The following is a 16,790-nucleotide window of genomic DNA, read 5'->3' as shown; positions in this document are numbered from 1 at the left end:
TTTTGTGTCTCTTCCCATATTCATTTGTTTGCCGATGATTGTGTTGTATTTAGGGAAAATAACTTGTGAAAATGACATTAACACGCTCCAGTCCGATCTTAACGCTATTTCTGTTTGGTGCAAAACGTGGTGGATGAAATTGACCATTAACAAATGTAAATTTATGCGCGTTTCCAGGAACATTTTTAATCTACCTGTTTACCATCTTCATAACTCGCCCCTATACTCTGTGACTAGTTATAAATATTTTGGTATTCACATCACATCAAATCTCACTTGGACAGTTCATATAACATATATAATTAATAACGCTAACCGTATGTTGGGATATCTTCGACGTAATTTTGCAGAAGTTCTCTCATCTCTAAAACTTTTACTTTACAAAACACTATTTCGTCCACAACTACTCCGTTTCAGTCTGGGATCCTTGTCATGAAAATCTAATTCACTCACTCGAAATGGTCCAGAATAACTCTGTTCGCTTTATCTTGTCCAACTATAACAGAACTGCGAGCATAACCACAATGAAATCCAGCCTCGACTTACCGTCTTTGTCATCTCGTCGTAAAAACTTTCTTCTTTGCCTCTTGCACAAGTTGTTTTATCACCCCCAACCCGGCGCCGAGCTTATTTTATCTCCCCTATACGTTTCATCTCGATCAGATCACGTCCATAAGGTCGATGTTCAATCGTGCAGGACTAATGCTTTTTTCAGTCATTTCTCCCACGCACATCAGAGGAGTGGTATCGCCTTCCCGTACCAACAGCTTCAATCGAAGACTTCCTCCTGTTCAAGAACGCCTTAGCCAATATTATATGAATAGCGCCATTTTTTGCACTTCTAGTAACTGCTTTCTTTTACTTCATCATCATTTATTTTTGTAACCACTCCCCTCTTCAATGCCAAAGGCCCTGAAGCTACATGTAATAAAAAAAATATTTGAAGGATGCTGCAAAGATGACAAGCATTTTATTTTTTTAGCATTTTCGGATGTAAAAGTACTTATTGACGTCAGGTTCCGTAACCTCAGTTAATAATCATGTCCTTTACTCCACGAAAAGACTGTTAAATGTCTTCTAAACAAATTGTATCGCTCTTCAAATACTGCATTGCACAAACCACGTAATTGAAGATAAACGTTCTTATTAGTTTTTCCATCTGGAACACTTTATAGACGCTACCTTTGCGCAATATATATTCATCAGCTGACATTATTAGGAGATAATGGAATTAGCTACAACCTACTTGATAACTTTAATATATTGCACGTTAAGCAATCATAACTCTGAGCCCGCCAAACAAAACACTAGCACTCATTTTGTACAAAAGACACTTCTATTCCAACCATAAATGCTTCATAAATTATAAGTTAACACTGTAGCTTGTGCGTCTCTCTTTCCAGATAATAATAAAGAACAATATGGCCATAATAGAGTGAACTCCGCCCACGGCTCTGTACAAGTTGTCGTAAGCCCCCAAGTAATCGCGGAAGAAACCTGCAAATCAAACAAAAAACCAGGATTGTATCACTTCTGTCCAAGAAATGTAAATATTCTGTTCAAAGTGTTTAAGCTAGATTCAACCAAGACTTAAAAAAGCTGGTGCATGCTCTGAGTAACGATTCAACGCAGTTGCTCACAATCTTATCAACCAAGTCAAGGTATATTCTTTTTTTATTGCGATGTGCCAAAGTCGGTTTTTAGAAACAATTAATACCCTAACTTTTTAAACATAAATTTCTGTTCAAACCCTTGAATTCATAAGTTGCATAGATTGTTAAATAAACATCCCATCGTGCCGTTTGTATAGTGAGTGTGATTTTTTTCATGGATTAAAGAAAGTGAGCGAGATTAAAATCAATGCCATGTGACTGAGGGCTATAACATCGCATATCGTTTGCGGGTAGTCACGTGGAATTGTGTTAACTATGACGCGTTTGTTTCAAGCTCTAGAATTATTAGACGCAAAGAAACAACCTAGATGAAAACGAAAAATAAGATTGTCTTTCAACACGCTCTACAATTTCCGCATAAAAGGCGGTTCGCAAAAATATTATTTAAGAAGTTAATAATTAAGTTGCGTAAATTAGTATGGCAAACCGCAAAGAACAAACAAGAAAACCTTGACTTGTTTGACTTACATTTGGTTTGACTTACATAGCTATTTAAATCCGAGGCAAGTTTGGATAGGAGTGCTAAGGCTCCTGTACAGTCGATGAAAACCCGAGAACAGACCCAAGGACCACACAGTGCTCGTGTCCCATCTAAGATCCGGTCCGGCGTCCGGTAGGTGACGTGAAGAATCCAGCAGTGCGGCATTGTTATTTGGAGGGTCTTGGTCACAACAATGTCGCGAAAAAATATTTATCTTCAAAGCTGGGGCCTTAAACTCGTCGAACACAAAGTTGGAGCCGAAAGTTCCCGGAGCACGTCGACTGGACGCCGGCGAGAAAAGCGCGAAGTCATCGTCAAGATAGTACAATCGGCGCGTTCCGCGAACTTCGTCCCCAACTTTGTGTTTGACGAGTTTAGGGCCCCTGGAGTGCAGCTCTAGAGGACCATTCTTTAAAATTAAAGCAATGAGAAACGCGAGCAGTTTCTTGCGTCCCTGTCCGCGCTCCAGGCTCTTACTACGACCGTACGGTATTGCTATGGAGCTCAAAGTAATATATTACGCCTATTAAATTCCAATGGCCCATCTCAAGATTCTCGTGGTGCAAGGGTACAGTAGACCATGTTTCAGGACCGGCCGTTGGTGTGAGATAGAGCTATGAAACACACGGGAAGTGGGATAGTGCAGTGTCAAAGGAGACTACATGACTGGCCTACCCGAGAGCATTGCTAGGGACTGGCGGATATGGAAGACAAATACACAGTAAATCGGACGTCCAAGCATTCCTTCACTTTGGTCCTACGTTGCCTTTTGAGACAACCTTGCCACACACTGTATCTTTATGTGCTTTTCTATAAAGCGCACGAAAGAGAAACTTTCTGGCTCGAGCACCTAACCTTCACAGGTGTTTTGCCCTCTTTCGCTTTCCTGTTCCATCGTTTGGTTTAGGGGACAACATAAAGTAGCAATTGTGGGAGAAGAAAGATCTTGAGGCACTTTGACGTCGTTTGGTATAATGTGATAGAGGTGGCTTTTGTAACATAGCTAAGAGCGATCTGTATTTCTTTGTGCTAAAAATCTATTATTGCTTTATTTATGAACTTCTAAAATAATTGAGATTCGTTAACTTAAGCGCGCGCGGCTTGACCAATCTCTAGAAGTATCATGCCGCACGTGTCAAGTGAAGGCAGAACTGCGTTTAAACAATATAAAAATGATAGATGTTGTGAAGCGCACAAATTCGGGGCTACCTATGTGCTTTCGAATTTTGGTGTCTTCGCGTTTTATAGAACTAGTCATATTAGTATCATTTGAAAAATCATAAATTGGTTGGCTTGAATAAAAAAAAACATACACCGGCGCGCGGGATTGACGGCACTGAGGTGTGGCGACGCTGCGATCGCGCCGGATCTGCCAGGCGGGCGAGGTGTGGGAAAAAGAGCGGGAGCTTTGCACGTGCGACGCAGCATTTCGACAGGCCGAAAAAATGTGTGGCTATTGGTTGTGCCGAAAGGTACTCCAAAGGTAGCGCGATAAGCTTCCAGAAGTTCCAGGCGGATGCTGACAGACGCAGAAAATAGGGAGTTTTAGAGTAAAGGGCCCACAGCTTTGGGTGCCCCAAACAGCTTAGGGCGTCCCACTGAGCATGCGCAAAACTTCTGAGCATACCCATTGCGATGCCCCGAGCTGTTTGGGGCAACCAAAGCTTTGGGACCCCCTATTCTAAAACTCTCTAATGAATAACCTGCGTGGGTCGAAGATAAAATGTTCGCCTCGCACGGACGAACGCTTGTGTGGTAAGCCTTCATTGAAGGTGAGTGCATAGCTTCCACTGCAATCGTTGCTTCCAGCACTGAGGCACTCTTATGCGTAGGGTATGCCGCCCAAATGTTCGTCGATTGCTCGCTACACCCACGTACCGTAAGGTGCAGCAGCTGCCCGCTGAGACGGCATCACCTTGGCTTGGGCAGTGCACAGCGCGGCGCCTTAGTACAGAGCTTGCCGTTTCATACCGTACGCTTGTGGCGTAAAAAAGTGCAGTTCGATTCTCAACACGAACGTTTCCCGATATATGTTTGCACGCATAGCGCCTCAACCAGTTCTTAACAGACGAAGGATGTGGAAGTATTGTGTCTGCGAAAAAACCAGAACATTTTTGCTGTTGTTTACCGCCCACCAGATGGTAGCATATCGGCATTTTTTGAATTTTTTTAATCATTTTTGAGTTTTATAAACGAGGGTCATTATAACGTCATTTGTGGTGGTGACTTCAATATAAATATGTTTTCTGACAGTGCCACGAAAAAGGAAATGGAGAGCCTGGTTGGCGTCCACGGGTGTATTAATACAATCACTGATCCCACCAGAATTACTTTGCACTCAACAACTGTTTTAGACTTATTTATAACAAATTATCACCTAGATAGAGTAAAAAGTGGAGTAATTAGCTGTGACCTGAGTGACCATCTTCCAATATTTTTACAGGTGCAATATAATCTACGTAGGAAGGCAATAAAAAAACAATCCATATTTATTCAAAATGTAGAAATCCACAGCCTCGACGCGTTTCGACGGGACGTAGCAGCTATAAATTGGGACGCCGTGCTTGAGCAAAGTACTGCCGATGATGCTTATAACACATTTCTAGAACTGGTTCTTCAATTGTATAGACATCACTTTCCTTATAAATACATAAGACAATCCAAAAAGATTCGAAAGCCGTGGATAACCTGCGCCATGTTCAAAATGATTCGCAGAAAAGATGCTCTATATAATCGATTTATTAAAAACCGCTATCCAGACGCTCTTCGTGTTTTCAAGACTTATCGAAACAACCTAAATAAAGAACTTAAGAATGCAAAAAAACGTTATTACTCTTCCCTTTTTTCAGCATCAAGTGGCCGCACCGATGTTATGTGGAAGCATTTAGGTTCTTTGGTAAAAGGTGCTCCTGTGTCAAACACCATTGAAACGTTACTGTACAAAGGTGTTTACGTAACCGGTAAAGACTTAGCAAATGTATTTAATGATCATTTTGTAAATCTAGGTAGCACTGTCGATGGTTCCGACTCCTGCAAATATATTCAGCAAAGGAACTGCAATTCTATTTTTTTAGAGCCAATTACCAGCACAGAAGTTAGAAATGTGATAATGCAGCTAAAAAATAGTGCAAGTTGTGATGTTGATAAAATGCAAATTGGTCCAATTAAATATGTCATTGATATAATTGCTCCCGTGCTAACGTATATATTTAATCTTTCTTTTGAAACTGGTGTATTTCCTACACGAATGCAGATAGCAAAGGTGTCTGTTTTATATAAGAAAGGTGATAAAAATGAGCTAGGCAATTATAGGCCCATTTCTATATTGCCCGTTTTTTCTAAAGCTTTAGAGAAATTAATCTATCATCGTTTAGTAAACTTTTCAAACAAATATAATCTCATTACCTCTTCTCAATTTGGTTTCCGGAAGGACTGTTCTACTGAAACAGCGTTACTTACCCAAAAAGAATTCATTTTGAAAAATTTTGAAAACAAAAAAATAGTGCTAGGGTTATTTTTAGATTTCACGAAAGCATTTGACTGCCTAAGTCATCATGTCTTATTTAAAAAACTTGAAATGTATGGTATCCGTGGACAGGCACTGTTGCTTTTGCAGTCCTACTTGCAATATCGTAAACAATTCGTATGCATCAATAGTAACTCATCTACGGTAAAACCCATCACCTCAGGTGTTCCGCAAGGAAGTATTTTGGGACCCTTTTTTTTTAACTTATACGTAAACGATATTGTTAACGTTAACAGGGAAGCAAAATTTGTTAACTACGCGGATGATACTAGCATATTTTTTTCTTCCGAAACAGGTGATGACTTAATAGATATGGCCAACCACACTTTATCAAAGATAAATTCCTGGAGCGATTGTAACTCTTTAAAGGTAAACATTAATAAAACAAAAGCAATAATTTTTCGTCCGAAAAACAAGTCTGTGGTTTTATCTAGATCACAGAGTTTAAATTCTTGTCCAATTGAAATAGTTAGTTCCTTCAAAACTCTTGGCGTATTTTTTAATGAGAACATGTCCTGGGATTGTCATATAAATTATCTTATTCCAAAATTATGCCGAGTAATTGGGATCCTAAATCGCAACCGTTCTTTTTTGCCCACGAATGTTAAATTGCTAGTTTACAACTCTCTATTTTACTCTCACTTAATATACTGCCATCTAGTATGGGGCTCGTCGACACTAACTAATATGGAAAAACTGTTTTTGTTACAAAAAAAAATATTAAGAAGCGTATGTAATGTCCCTTATGATGCTCACACTTCTGAAATATTTAGAAATTTTAAGATAATTACTATTTACAAGTTATACGACTATAGACTATGTGCTAGTTTCAGGAGGGAAAAAATAACGGGCTCATGTTCTTTAGTAAACCTTGCAGGTTTACAGGAAAATTCACCAGCATATCCCACTCGCGGAGCGGAGAAGTGGAAGATGGTCACTCAGCGAACGAACTATGGTCTCCAAATGCTTCAATTTGCCCTGCCACGCTTGCTAAATAATTTTTATATTGATGGTGTTGATTTTGACTCTAAAACTTCTAAAGAATTGCGTTTGTATTTTTGCTCCTGATTTGTACCTGATTTTTATTTTTCTGTTTTATTTTGCTCCATTATTAGGCAAGAGTGTATAGTTTTGTAAATTTTAATAGTTGCTTTTTATGTTTGTCTATTTGCTTCAAAAAAACAGGCAAGTGCGTAGTGATGTATCTTTCAATTGTTAGCTTTTGTGTGTATTTTTTTTATTATATTTTTTTTTCATTTTTATTTTCGATCCGTTGCTGCTGACCATTGTAGGGACCCGAGGACCAGTCAAGCTGCATATCGCAGCTTTTTTCCACGGGTCCCACCATCACAATCGATGGAAATAAAATTTATTATTATTATTATTATTACTCAAAGTAGATGTAGGCCTCGAGATACTTGTACGTTTGCACCGTGTCGGCCGTGAATTAGCTCGGCGAAAAGACCAGAAAGACGACAACGCGCGTCATCGAGGTTAGCGGCAGCATTCTCGGCGGATTTGGCGTCGGAGCGCAGGCGCTCCTTGCTCACGGCGTAGGGATCCTCAAAGGCAACGCCGTCAGCGCAGTTTTTCCCTGTATCGCTGCTGATCGGTCTCGGGCAGCGAGCGCCAATAGTCTGACATAACAAACAACAGAATACGACACAAAACAAAAGCTAGAAACGCCGCAGCAGTTTCGCTTAGCGAACAAAACAGCCCGCTTCGCAATGGGAAAAACACGGCGAGAGCGGCCGCTTTTGCCCACACCCCTCTTGCGCATCCGCCGCTCTCCTGCCGTGCTTGTAAACAGAGCGCGCCGCGCGTCGGTGTATAGAACATTCGCGTTTTAGGAATAAAATGTGTTTCTTATACTCACCGAGAATTAAAGGATTACAAAGAAATACCGGAAGAATCGCCAGTCCAGTGAACCCGTAGGAGGAAGCGTAGAGATCTTGCTCGATGTAGTTAGCAATCAGTACGACCTTCATGGTGAGTAGACAGCCGATGCCTATTTCAATAAAGGCACACAAAAGCAGTATGTATTCGAAAGAGGGCACACATGGCAATAAAGCCATGGCAATCCCCAACAAGACGTAGCACAACATAACGAGCGCGTTGCGTGGCAGGCAGCCTTTGTCGGCTAAAAGTGGCAAAATAATACGACCGCAGAAGTCAGCAGGGCTCAGGTACATTATGATAGTTGAGGCCTGTTCGAGAGATGCGCCCCTGTCTATCGCAAAGTCCACTATGCTCGTCAGGTACATTATTTGCGAATAATGAACTGTCACAGCGACGGCACACACAAGGTAGAAACCAGGTTTTCTAAACAGCGTGAACACGTGCCAAATGCCCGTAAGCCTATGCGTGTTCCGAGCGGCTTTTGATGTGTCCTCTACACTCGTCTTTAGAGGCATGGGGTATGTAGGGTGCCTCTTAACTTCGCAAAGTTGGATGGATTTGTTCATTCCGTTCCGGTTGATCCAGGGAGGTCGTTTGAGCAGAAAGCAGAAAGCGGTAGTGTTCAAAGCTATTGCTCCGTAAATAAAAAATACGCTGCGAAAGTTGTAGGCATCTTGTATGAGCAGGAGCACCCTTGGAAACACGAGCGCACAGGCGGTTTCTCCAGCGAACATGATGCCGCTTGCCGTGGCCCTGTACTTGCCGAAATAGTCCAGAATCGTTATGCAGAGGGTGACGTTGATCATACCCACACCAAAACCTGCGGTGGAGAAAGAGCATTCAAAGAAAGTTTTCGCAAGTTAACAAGTTAAATTATGCTTCTGAGCCTCGATCGATGTATTAGCGCAGAATCCGTTTAAGTGCTGAATTCTATGATAAAAGCGTTACGATCGAGCATAAAAAAAAACGGTATACGAAGATAAGGCAGAGTGCATTCTTCAGAAGAATCGTGGGCTTTTGTAACTTCTTAAATATTAACCAAACACAAGTATTGTATGCATAAATGTATACAACAGTAGGAAGCACTTCGCGTACCATAGACTGCGGAGATAAATAAAGTAACCATTTATACACTTTAAAAAAAAGCCCGTACATCCGCTTTCCCGCACAACCTCGGAGAGCCAGTCACGGCAATTTACGAAGGCAGCTCGGCGAATAACGATGGCGAAACATATGTTTAGACCAAAAAACTCAGTCTGAGTTGTGACATTAAGCAATGCAAGCGTGACGTTTTGCATGGCTTAATGTCACAACTCAGACTACGTTTTTTGGTCTAAACATAGGTTTCGGCATCGTCATTCGCTGCGCTGCCTTCGGAAGTTGCCGTGATTGCTTCTCCGAGTGTTGTGCGGGGAAGTGGCCGCACGGGCTTTTTTTAGAATGTATATAAAGTTTGCCGGATGGCGTAGAAAGATAATGCAGTTAGGTATTTTAAAGGTTGAGATTGTCAAAGCGCGCGGCGAGCCCCGAGCATAATATTATCTCTTCGCCTCCAATGAGAGGGCAGCATTCGCCGATAAGAACGACAGAGAAGAAATTACCATGCAAAAATCGTGAAGGTAATATATCACGCCGTGCATTTTTAACTCTGACAGTCAACACAAATACAAAAGTGTCACTTCTGGAAGGTTCTACGTTACAAACCAACGAAGGGCTTCTGACACCCCCCCCGCGAAGGAATAAGGATAAATTTCGACCACCCGGGGATCTTCTGACGTGCAACCGAAGTCTCGGTTACATGGCGCCTTCTCCGTAATAAGCCTCCGTCAGATCGCGGGAACCACGACAGGGAATCGAAACCGCCCCCTGGGGATCTACAGGCTGGGGTTCGCCTCGGAGCGGCCGAGGTGGCTGAATAAAAAAATAGCTTGACTTTTGCTATTTTTAATGAAGGATTTTAATAAATATTTGAACTTTAGTCAGTGATAGTGATTGGAGGGCATCAATTCGTAATTCAGTAACATAACGCAGTATTTGAAGGCACGACTCCAAGCGCGATTGTTTAACACACTTAAAATAGTGGTTAAACAATCCCAGCAGCGGGCATCTACTTTTCGGCTCGTTCTAAATCTTTGAATTACTTTACAGCTTTTTATAATCTGTAAGCTTATAAGCGTCACACACATGAGCATGATAAAAATCATATTTATAATAAACTAAATTATTCTTCAATCTGTGGTATAATCCTAAAGCGGCATCACAGTGCGTATACATCATAAAAAGAACAGTCTACAAGCAGATTCGAACTCTAGTCATCCCGAGATCCGTTCTTCAAATGCCGCATGGCAACGACTACAGTGAGCGATTTGGCACGCTTCATTCGAACCACGGATGTCGCGGTGACTGATGTCTGCAAACAGTCTGTTGTATGGTGTAGAAGCAGTGTGACCCCGGCTTAACGATCCAAAAAGTACAGATGGGCGATTTTTATAGAAGTTTTATCAGAAACCAGTGTGTCGCCAGATTTCTATATAAACTGTGCATCGCCGTACTTCTTTCTTTTAGTCGAGGGATTCACTTGACTGTTTGCCTGGGACTTCACCTTTACAATTCTAGTCGTGATTGAAAGGTCAGCCGCCGGTGCTGCAGTTTCGGTGCTCAAAATTGCTTACTCAGCGTGTTATACTTTACCGCAGTTGCGGCTCATTGCAGAATGACATGAACAGATCGAAGCAATAAGGTATACGCAAAATCAGCTAGAACCTACTTCCGATCTCAGGCCGTACGTATTGCGAAGAGATGGCGGATAATCTTCCAAGCTTAAGAAATTCATCCCTAAGCCGTTCGGGTATCACCGTAGGGACATACTTAAAAAAAGGTACCCACCATGTAAGAAAAACGTTACAGTAGCCCAGTTGATGCTCGGTGCATACGCTGAAGCAATCATGCCGGCCCAGACCAAAACGCTGCCGGCCACGCCCATTTTGTAAACACAGAACCAACGCTGTACCAGTCCAACAACAATTCCTGCACACAATCAGATTCTTTAGGAGTGAAAAGACGTAAAATCGACGCGTTCTGAGAGCACTCGGCATTTGCTCGTATAGAGTTCGCTCAGTTAATGAAAACATGCTCGCGTCTACTTTCTTCCGAACTAGGTGGGAAGAATATCGTTCTTAATATACGAATAAAATAATTTCTGAAACATTAATTCCATCTTTTGGGGCGTGCCGCCTGAATTTGTTCGCTCAAAAGTCATTGGATACTGGGAAAGTAGCCTTCCTAGCCTGCTCTCAGAACACAGAAACTAACATACAGATGACAAAAACCTCGCAAAGCAATTTGGAGCGCAAGTTCGCCTGCTTCTTGCACAGGGCTTATGAAGATGCCTATGATTGAAAAAAAAAAACGAATAGTGGGTATAACGTAAGGCAAATATTGTAAAACCCTTTATCTTTGCTGCCTCTATTTTTCGCGAATCGGGCAAAGAGGACATAATCGCGGTCACAAAATTGCGCGAATTCCAAACGCCTGGATTGAAAACCTTAAGGTCCGAAATTTTTGCGTGCCCCCACAATTTCGCGAATATTTCAATTCGCACAATTCTCGAAAATAAGGGCTCGCGAGATTTAAGGATTCTAGAGTTGCATTGCTCTCTACCCAATATCCTTTGAATAAAAGCCAATCATAGCTCGGTGTCGTTCTGACGTTCCCGCAACTCCTGCGTAAGAAGCAAATGACTTGATCTTTGATCTCCGCATTGGTTGATCGGTATTTGTCGCCATGGCAATCGTCACCTCGGTCTTTTGAAATCTTTGAAGTTTCAAAAGGGTCGTTCTAATGTAATGTTTGGAGGTGGGCTAGTCGGTGATGCATTGTAAACATAGAAATAAAACAGCGCAAACGAACACAAGGACAAGTAGACAAGTTCGTTTGCGCTGTTTTATTTCTATGTTTACAAAGGGTCGTTCTAAACCAGCCGTGTCAAGAGCTCTTTTAAGCGTCACCGTACTGAGAGCGTTTCTAGCAAGTATAAACGTTTTTGGCATTGTGCATGCAATAAATCTAAAAAATCATGATTATTTCCACAGATATCTTACAATTATAATGTTCTTTCTGCTCGTTCGAAAGCAGAAAGAAAATTTTATTGCCACCCAGCATCAACATTGGATATGGTGGAAAAACCTACATGTGAGCTTGTTCGCGGGTGTGTGAAAAACAAAATCTTGACTTACACTTCATATCTTTATAAAGCAAAATTTTCACCAATAAGGATCGGCTCGCCAATAATGTATAAGTAAAAGAGAAACTGCTCAATCAATGGGCCACAATGGCGGCCATACGGGGCCTCGGCGCTCAGGATGAAGTCACTTTAGCTCCATTGATCCAGATTTTGATGGAGGCTCACCCTTTAAGCTTCAGTGTGGCTTAGATGTTCGTTATCATCTATCCAAAAACAGCCGGACTTAATTGGTCCATCTAAGCTATAAGTTCTTCAGCGCTTCACATAACATTCATCGTGGTTACACAATGACATAAGTGCAAAGGGTTAGAAATAATTAAGAACACAGAGTTAATGTGTTACAGTAAAACCAAGTTTGTAGCTCGTAAAAAAAAGAGGGACGTTTTCACACATATAGAGCATACGCAGAAGCAAAGCATCCTCTATACTGACAAAGCCTGGCAGATCGCGATGAGACGCAGCCGCCGAAAGTGAGAAGGTAGAGCGGCCGAACAACGGATGAGAGGAGAGTCATGTAACGGGCGCCCCACTGCAACGAGACGCCCAACCACACTTCTGCCGAGCGATGGAATGTCCACTCGTGCTCCTCGTGTTCCTCGCGCGTCCTTGCCGCTGCAAAATCTGTGCGCTCACTACCAGCTTCCCCCACGGCTCTGGCTTCCCCGAGAAATGCCCTGTGCTACCAGATCCTCGCGCTCCAAATCTGCGACCGGGCGCTCGATGGCTCCGTCGTCGAAGTGCCAGGCTTTGTGAATATAGAGAAGGCTATGGCAGCACTTACCTGCCGCATGAATGGCTGCGCCCAGGGCACTCGAAGGCCACGAGGCCAATTCTCGCTCAATGCCGAACTCTTCCATGAAGCCCACGTAAATGAATCCCGAATTTTTCAGGGCCACTGTCGTTACAAGCGCTGTTAGGAAGGTTATAATTGCCACGTGCCAGCTGTTGTCCACTCCGTTTTTCTTCATGGTTTTGCTCTTCCTTTGCTCTTCCTGTTTAGAAATAAAATTTCAAACGTTAACATTCGAGTAACGCGTCAACAATGTATATAAGATATTTTCGACGGAACGAGTCTGAAGCATTGTTTATTGGCAAGTACATTTTCACATTAAGTTTTATTTATTTATTTATTTATTTACGCATTAATTTTCAGATACTGCTACCTTCTCACGGAAGGCATCCTAGAACTGGGTAAAGGTGCAATATAAGATATATTAGTGCGACAAACTTTTCCACACTTGTACTCACAAGAAACCACACTTCGCAGTTCACAGAATGCTAACACATCAAAAAGTGGCAACAATAGCAAGAGAAGGCTCGGTCAGAAGTTATCACCTACCGCACACACGCGCACACACAGGCACATGTGCAATGCCAAAAGCAAACGAAAAGCAGCAACATAGACGCAGTGAAAAAATGACACATTAGTCACAAGTAAACATGATAATACAAGATTTTATATCACAATAACATGGGGTTAATTTATGCGATGAAAAGAGCGAAACTTTAAATGGTTGTGAAGAAGCTGCACTTAAAGTTAGAATAGGTAATTCATTCTACTCTTTTACGGTGTTAGGAAAAAATAAAATTTTGAAGCAGTCGTTATGGCACTGATATTCTGCATGTGATAAGCTATGATAGCTTTTGTGCTTCTCGCGTATTTTAGAGTTACATGGAGTGACTTTTGTATTCTAAAGCCATCATTGATCACTGTGTATGACAAAGTGAGTCTATGAAGGTGCTGGATGTCTGCTATACCATAGGAGTACTCACGAAATCTAGCCTTTTATATTTGCTGTAAATTAATCTAAGGGGTTTCTTTTGTATTCTTTCGAGTTTGTTTATACTTGATGACGTGTGAGGATCCAAAATAATATAGGCATATTTTAAGAGGGGCCTTACGAGTGTTTTTTAAGCTGTTTGTTTTGTTGCTCATGTAGATTGTCTTGGGGTACGTCTAAAATAACAAAGTTTGAACATCGCTCTCTGCCAGAGCAAGTCATTGTAAGCATTCCATTTGAGGTCAAAAGTACTAGTGACACCAAGGCACTTGCCATGTCTGGCACCAATTGCCGATTTCGGTCAGCCTCAGATTTACATCAGCTGGGTCTGCGTCGTCTTTGATTTCGGAAAATATTGTCACGGGTGGTGACCAAACAAAAAACAGGAAATAAACAGAAAGAAATAAACGTTTAATGTGGCGAACTTGTGCCAAAAAAATAAACGAGTACAAAAGATAATAACAGAGCGTCGCGGGCGTCGAAATCGGCGTAGCAACAGAGTCGAACGCTGTGCGAAACTGACTGCGGCTCGCCACGCGGAGCCCCTTATGTACTATCGGGGAAAAATGAAACGCGAACGGAGGAGCGCGTGGCTCGCGGTACAGGCTGCGCCGCCTGGAAGTGAGCCCAGGAGCGAGGGTGCGTGGCCTACTTCGATGTGTTCACGCTCCTCGATTGGCGCTCCCCCAGCTTCGGCAGTGCACCTCTCAGTGCGCTGAAAGCTGTCACCGCTATCTTTGCCTCCTCGGCGAGTGCGGCGAGCTTCTTTGCACCGCATGCGCTGAGCCAGCAAAGATAGCGGTGATAGCTTTCAGCGCAGTAAGAGGCGCACTGCTGAAGCTTGGGGAGCGCAGAGAGAGGGGCGTGAACACGTCGGAGTAGGCCACGCACCCTCGCTCCTAGGCTCAATTCCAGGCGGCGCAGCCTGTACCGCGAGCCACGCGCTCCTCTGTTCGCGTTTCATTTTTCCCCGATAGTACATGCGTGGTCTTCGGGAATAATCGGCGTAGAAACTTCGACGCGTAGAACATTCGGGCCTGGAACAAGCAACATGATTCTCGAATTCTCCAGAACACTAAGTTACAGGAATAAACAAAAGACACGTCGCTCCCAGGATTCGAACCCTAGCTTTTCGCGTGGGAGCCAGGCGCGATAACCTTTAGGCCACGCGCGCGCTGCCTACTTGGCCAGCGCGCGCGGCATTACTCCCCCCTTTAAAAAGTGCATCGCCCCGATGCAGCACAAAACAAAACAAAGCAAACAGAAAGAACGGTAAACTAAAGAGTCATTTGGAATACGTAAGGTCCACTGTCCTATCGAGCGTAGTACGGCTTCATGCGCACGACGTGGACGACTTCTGGTCGTGAAGGGCGGCGTGATGAAGTCCGTGTTCCATCGGGCATCACCTCGTAGTTCAGCTCGCCGAGGCGACGAAGTACCTTGTATGGTCCAAAGTACCGTTTCAGCAGTTTCTCACTGAGGCCGCGGCGACGGATGGGCGTCCACACCCACACCCTGTCTCCGGGCTGGAAGTGAACGTCCCTGCGACGAAGGTTGTAGCGGCCCGTGTCGACGCGTTGCTGGTCTTGAATCATGAGTCGGGCGAGCTGGCGGACTTCTTCGGCGCGTTGAGCAACCGCCTGGGCGTCGTCCAGTGGTCTCCTGAACCGCCGTATTGTAGCCGAACGTGACGTAGGGCAACACCTCGTCTCACGTCTTGTGCTCTACGTCGACGTACATAGAGATCATATCGGCGATTGTCTTGTTGAGTCGCTCGGTCAGTCCGTTGGTCTGCGGGTGGTATGCAGTGGTTCGACGATGGCCGGTGCCACTGAGACGAAGGATCTCTTGCGTCAGCTGGGCCATGAACGAAGATCCGCGATCTGTAATCAGAATTTCGGGAGCGCCGTGCCGGAGGACGATGGACTCGATGAAAAACTTGGCGACTTCCACAGCAGTCCCTGAAGGAAGAGCTTTCGTTTCGGCGTACCGCGTGAGATAATCTGTGGCGACGATGATCCAGCGGTTCCCCCGACGTCGAAGGCGGAAAAGGACCAAGCAGATCCATTCCGATCTGCTGGAAGGGTGTAGTTGGAGGAGAAATGGGCTGCAGAAGTCCGGCCGGCCTCGTCGGCGGTTTCTTGCGTCGCTGGCACTCGTGGCATGATCGTGTGTATAGGTGGACGGTCTTGGGGAGCTTCGGCCAGTAATACTTTTCACGAATACGGGCCAGTGTCCGGCTGTAACCAAGGTGTCCAGATGTCGGGTCGTCGTGGCAGGCTTGGAAGATCTCCTCTCGAAGGTCACTCCGGATTACCAGCAGCCAAGGTGTGTTGTTGTTGCCGAAGTTCTCTTTGTAGAGTACACCTTGTCGGATGGCGAAGGTCGGCAGTACTCGTGAGAAGACACGTGGCACGGTACTCCTGCCCCCTTCCAGGTGCTCGATTAATGCGCGCAGCTCAGGATCGTCCCGTTGACGTCGTGCCATATCGTCGGTGTTCACTGCTCCTAGAAAGCACTCGTCATCATTGTCGTCGCTGCAGCCGGAAGGGGTTTCGACGGGGGCTCTGGACAGGCAGTCGGCGTCGCTGTGCTTGCGGCCTGACTTATAGACCACTGTCATGTTGAACTCTTGTAGTCGAAGACTCCATCGAGCGAGGCGTCCTGACGGGTCCTTCAGCTTCGCAAGCCAGCAGAGCGAGTGGTGGTCCATGACTACACGAAACGGGCTGCCGTACAAGTACGGACGAAACTTCGTTATTGCCCAGACGACCGCAAGGCATTCTTTCTCAGTTGTGGAGTAATTTTTCTCCGCCTTGGACAATGTCCGACTTGCGTAGGCGATGACTCGCTCGATGCCTTCTTGCACTTGGACTAGTACTGCGCCCAGTCCCGCGTTACTTGCGTCCGTGTGAATTTCTGTTTCCGCATCCTGGTCGAAATGTCCAAGCACAGGAGGAGTCTGGAGTCGTCGTTTCAGTTCGTCGAATGCCTGCTGTTGCTCCTCGGCCCATTCGAACTTCTTGGCGTCCTTCGTGAGATTCGTAAGTGGTGCGGAAATCCTTGCGAAATCCCGAACGAAGCGTCGATAATAGGCACAAAGTCCAAGGAATCTTCGCACGGCCTTCTTATCCGTCGGCGCTGGAAATGCCGCGACGGCGCGAGTCTTCTCGGGGTCTGGGCGGAC

At 44.3% G+C, this 16,790-nt stretch overlaps 1 protein-coding gene across 1 annotated transcript in view; it reads right to left on the bottom strand.

Moving 5' to 3' along the window:
- Positions 1-1,363: 1,363 nt before the first annotated feature.
- LOC115318718 (monocarboxylate transporter 2) overlaps positions 1,364-16,790 on the bottom strand; it is a 58,904-nt gene continuing 43,477 nt past the window's right edge. Inside the window, exons 2-5 of the mRNA XM_042290194.1 lie at positions 12,604-12,814; positions 10,466-10,606; positions 7,557-8,399; positions 1,364-1,497 (exon numbers count right to left, since the gene is read on the bottom strand). Coding sequence (XP_042146128.1) covers positions 1,364-1,497; positions 7,557-8,399; positions 10,466-10,606; positions 12,604-12,790 — 1,305 coding nt within the window. The 5' untranslated portion in view covers positions 12,791-12,814. The remainder of the gene's footprint in view (positions 1,498-7,556; positions 8,400-10,465; positions 10,607-12,603; positions 12,815-16,790) is intronic.

Source organism: Ixodes scapularis, unplaced genomic scaffold (genome assembly GCF_016920785.2).
Source record: "Ixodes scapularis isolate PalLabHiFi unplaced genomic scaffold, ASM1692078v2 PGA_scaffold1__304_contigs__length_218370807, whole genome shotgun sequence".
NCBI classification, from domain to species: domain Eukaryota; kingdom Metazoa; phylum Arthropoda; class Arachnida; order Ixodida; family Ixodidae; genus Ixodes; species Ixodes scapularis.
The sequence above is the reverse complement of the archived record's forward strand: the minus strand, read 5'-3'. Positions and strand labels throughout refer to the sequence as shown.